Here is a 4,410-nt window from a genome sequence, read left to right as displayed (position 1 = left end):
TGGGACAGGAAAAGATGAGCAACTAATAACCAATTTTTCACAATTTGCAATGCACACAGGCACACAGCTTTTGTCACAATTTGCAATGCACACAGGCAGTCATGCAAACAAGCCAATTCTTTGGCACTTCTATATCCGGCACAAGAAGGGAACACACATCTCTCCTCCAATATACATAAAATTCAAACTGGATTCAGTTATAAATCTACACAAAGTGGGATATTCTTTATACAACTCAACACATCTTTAACTATTAAAGATCTTTAGCAGCAGTGCCAGCAACTCATGCAGAAGATTTCTTCATAGCTTTATCCAGCCTCACATTAAAGGGAGTCGAGTGCCAGTTCACCCTTCTGTCCTGCAACAAATCATTAACGGATAAGTATATCACTCACAATTGCAAGAAATACATGATTGCATTCGGCGTGTTTAGTGCACCTCTCTGTATTTGCTTGTTGAATTGGGGATTCCATTAGTTCCTGAATCAGACCTAGAAGAACAGTACTCATTACCCTGCTTTGTGCTACTCCAGTAACTTCCCACCGTACCCAAGATCGGCACCTCTTCACGGTTATGGCTTGGAGACCTTCGTGGAGATGATGTAGCTGACGATTGCTTAAGGTCATCAACAGTCAAAGCACCCAGGACAGGCCTTTCTTGTCTGCATACAGAGGAAACTGAACGGGGGGATTTACTTTGCGCCTTATCAACTGTTGAGTTGTCTGAAGAAACTAGCCATGTAGAGAGGCTTGCATCCACAGAAACTTCCCCCTTGCTAGAGTTGCTAGGGCCAATCTTCGTCTGATTTGCAACCTTACAAGTAAGGGTTGCACCTACATTTGGCACCGAGTTTACATTCTCCTTGTACAACTTCTTAACTGGTCCTGCTTGGGCCTTAACTTCCTTCCACTGTTCTCGATTCTGAACTGGGTTCAAAACAGGACGGACATACTGGCTTCTATCACGGTGATTGTTCCCCTGGATTAGAGGGCTTTCTTCCTGTGCAGGGGTAACACTGCTGTTGGGCACAGGGCTGCTGACATCTTGGTCATCCTGCGTATAATTAGACATTGGCAGTGAGAACAGAGACTCCTGAGACTCCTCTGGGTTCTCTTCAGTTCTTATTTCCTCCTCATCCAGCAAGTCAATCTTGCAGTCCACGAAATCCTCCTCTGCATCACTATCATCACCGTAGTTGTCATCCTCACCATACTCATCTCCATTGTCATCATCACTGTCTGTGCAATTCCCGTACCGATGATTCTCTGAGAAAAGAACAGTCTTCTGCATGTGTTCTTCCTCTTCATCTTCCATCCACTTAACAAGCTCCGAGGGTATCTCTTCTTGGTCAGGTGACGATGTATTTTCGTATGTTGTAACATTCATGTCGAATGTCACTTTCTTCTTGCCACCACTGCGGCTATCCTCTTCACTCACCTCCCTACACATCATGAAAGACAGCATATATTAACAGGCACATAATCTGAATAATAATTCGTACAAAAAGGATGAAACATTTCATTCATCTACCTGAGTTCCATATCAGGAGTTGAAGCAACAGCTGCTGCCACAGGTGAACATTTCACTGGGGAGAGTGGTGGTGTGAGCACCTTCTCCTGCAGCAAGGAGCGTCCAGGTGATTCCTTGTGCTCACTCAACTGCCTGCAAAGAAACAATTAAGTAAGAAACACCACAGCAAACACAAGTTACTTAAGGAATCCGTAAACATGCACAGGCAACGTAAAGGCAGGCGAGGAATGGATGGTCACACACACCTCGGCTCTCTTCCGGGGAGTGGTGGTGTGACTACCTTCTCCAGCAGTAAAGAGCGTGCAGGCGCTTCCTTGTGCTCGCTCAACTGCCTGCCAAGAAACAGCACAGCAAACACAAGTTACTGACAGAATCTGAAAACACGCGGAGACACGTAATGGCCATCCAATGAAGGTTCCACGCACCTCAGCTCTCTTCCAGGGCTCACGGCAGTGACCACCTCCTCCACGGCATCCACTGTCGGCGTTGGCGATGTCACAGTTTTCTGCTCGCTCAACTCCCTGCACAGAAACCAGCAGTAAGAACGGCAATTCGCATCTGTTGGGCGCAAGTGAGCAAGTTATGCCTGTATCCACCAGTAATAATTCTACTATGGTGCTTCTCTGTGGCATTTTAGCAAACACCAGAGCTGCAATTCTCTCCTAACCAGTCATGGCATTTCTATCGCGCACACTCACACAGGTACATAACACGAGCATCCGAGCACAGGAGCGACCGTGGGCAAACAACGACGCAATGTAGGTTATAAGCTCACCTCCGCTCCTTTCCGGGGCTCGCGGCAGCGACCACCTCCCCCGTAACCTCCACGGCCAGCGGCGGCCGTGGCGGAGGCGGCGCCAGAGCTCTCGCCTCTGGCATTGGCGCCGACACCTGCTTCGCCACCGCATCCGCCAGCGACGACGCCTCGCCGGCCAGAGCCACCTGCGGGGCAAACCCAAAGCCGATCAGGAACGAACTCGCCGCAACCAAGGCGCCCTAGCTAGGGCAGGCAGGACGGGGTGCTCCAAAACCAGGAATCTCACATGGTCCGGCCGCGGCCGCGGCGGGAGCCTCGCTGGCGAGCGCCTCCGCGGCTTCCGGCGCCGGCGGTCGCCGTCGCCGCCGCCGAAGCAGGCGAGGAAGCAGCCCATGGAGGCGGAGATGCGGGGGTGGGGGTGGGGGTGGGCTGCGGGATTCGATTTAGATGGAGTTGTTAATGGAGCGCTTCGGTTTGAACTGAGCTTTTGGGGGGGATTTTTGCGGGGGGGATTTTGGTTGCGTCTCCCTTTGGATTCGCGAGGAATCTGGCCGTTGTTGGGGTGGAGGCCACTAGCGGCGCGGCGCGGCGCGGTGGTGGGTGGCTGCGCTGGTGAGTGATGACTGATGACCGATCGAGGCGTTCGAAACTTCGAAATTTATCGTGCGTGGGACCTTACGTTTCGTGCCAGTATTTTATTCGGAAGTTTGAACGGGCCAATGTTCGATCTCCAGCTCTGTTCCACTGGTGATGATCTCAATCAAGTCATGCAGATTTTTTATGAGGTAAATACACCGAGGAGTCAGAAAACTTGTAGTACGTGACAAGTGACCGTTAGTTTGATGTATAAATTTATAAAATATGTGTTTTTGGCCACCAAACTTGCACGAACGTATAAATACGGTCACATTTTGCCTACCTGAACATACTCCCTCCGTCCCAAAATTCTTGTCTTAGATTTGTCTATATACGGATATATCTATTCATATTTTAGTGTTAGATACATCCGCAAAAAAAAAATACATCCGTATCGAGATAAATCTAATACAAGAATTTTGGGACGGAGGGAGTATTTGTCGCCTGCATAGCATGCCAACATGGCCAGGGCCCACCGTCAACTGATGTTGCATGATACTTTCTCCATTCCAAAATAAGTGTCTTAATTTTGTATTAATTTTAGTATATAAAATTATACTAAGGTTGAGACACTTATTTTAAGACGGAGGATCCATATATTTATAGAAAAACCCTCAAGTTTTTTTTATTTATGTATTGAGCCCCTAAAGTAAAATGAAAAAGCTAGGGCATGGGTGGGGTTCTGAACCCACGACTAGTCGCTGGTAGGCTCGCGTGTACAACAACCAGGCCGGTGATGTTTCTATCTCAGAAAGCACGCCTAGTCTTTATATCTTATATACTATATAAACACGGACCAAAAAATCATGGAGGCTTTCTTGTCAAGAAAATAAACATGGACCAAAATTTTCAAATGAAAATCTAACCCGAAAAAGGAGTGCCCCGCAGCTCGAACATGTGGCCTCATGGTCACCCTTAACTCAGCGCTACATCAACATAATCTAGAAGGGATAAACATTTTTCATGTTGTTATTTTTTTCTTGTTATATACTAAAGTTAGTATAAAGTCGAGTCATTTATTTTGTGACGAAGGGAGTATAAGAAAACAACTTATATTGTGGTGTTTGCGACATTTAAAAAAAATCATGCATTACAAAAAAAGATATGTGACATTTTAAAAAATGTTTAAAAACATACATTGAATTTTAAAAATGTTCACACATTTTAAAAAATATGACATTTAAAAAACAATTATATAATGTACACGATGTCCATGAAGCTTAATTTTTTCATAACATCCAAAAATATATAACACGTATTTGAAAAATGCTCCCAAAACTTGTATTTGGAAAGAATGTTTATCATATGTTCAAAAAAAGTAAAATTGTATAAAAATTTATTAGATGTATACCTAAAAGTGATAATGTGTACGAAAAAAATATACATCAGAACTTATATTTAAAAAATGTTAATCTTGTATTTGAAAAATATTAAACATGTATTTAAAAAATACTAAACATGTAATCTTTTTCAAAGAATATTAATCA

General features: G+C 44.8%; 1 protein-coding gene across 3 annotated transcripts; it reads right to left on the bottom strand.

Moving 5' to 3' along the window:
- LOC123189910 (uncharacterized) lies at window positions 1-2,776 on the bottom strand. Of its 3 annotated transcripts, none has more exons than XM_044602427.1 (7): window positions 2,574-2,776; window positions 2,306-2,472; window positions 1,956-2,051; window positions 1,776-1,862; window positions 1,531-1,662; window positions 439-1,441; window positions 1-353 (listed from the first exon to the last, which is right to left on the bottom strand). In XM_044602427.1, the coding sequence occupies exons 1-7, from the start codon at window positions 2,679-2,681 to the stop codon at window positions 324-326; spliced, it is 1,623 nt and encodes a 540-aa protein (XP_044458362.1). In that variant the 5' UTR covers window positions 2,682-2,776; the 3' UTR covers window positions 1-323. The 3 variants fall into 3 exon arrangements, with proteins under 3 accessions (XP_044458362.1, XP_044458361.1, XP_044458363.1); XM_044602426.1 differs by having other exon boundaries at window positions 1-358; window positions 2,574-2,774; XM_044602428.1 differs by lacking the exon at window positions 1,776-1,862 and having other exon boundaries at window positions 1-358.
- Between the last annotated feature and the right edge of the window lie 1,634 nt (window positions 2,777-4,410).

The sequence above is a fragment of the Triticum aestivum genome, chromosome 2A (genome assembly GCF_018294505.1).
Source record: "Triticum aestivum cultivar Chinese Spring chromosome 2A, IWGSC CS RefSeq v2.1, whole genome shotgun sequence".
Taxonomy (NCBI): domain Eukaryota; kingdom Viridiplantae; phylum Streptophyta; class Magnoliopsida; order Poales; family Poaceae; genus Triticum; species Triticum aestivum.
Note: the sequence above shows the minus strand (reverse complement) of the source record. Positions and strands in the feature narration are given on the sequence as shown.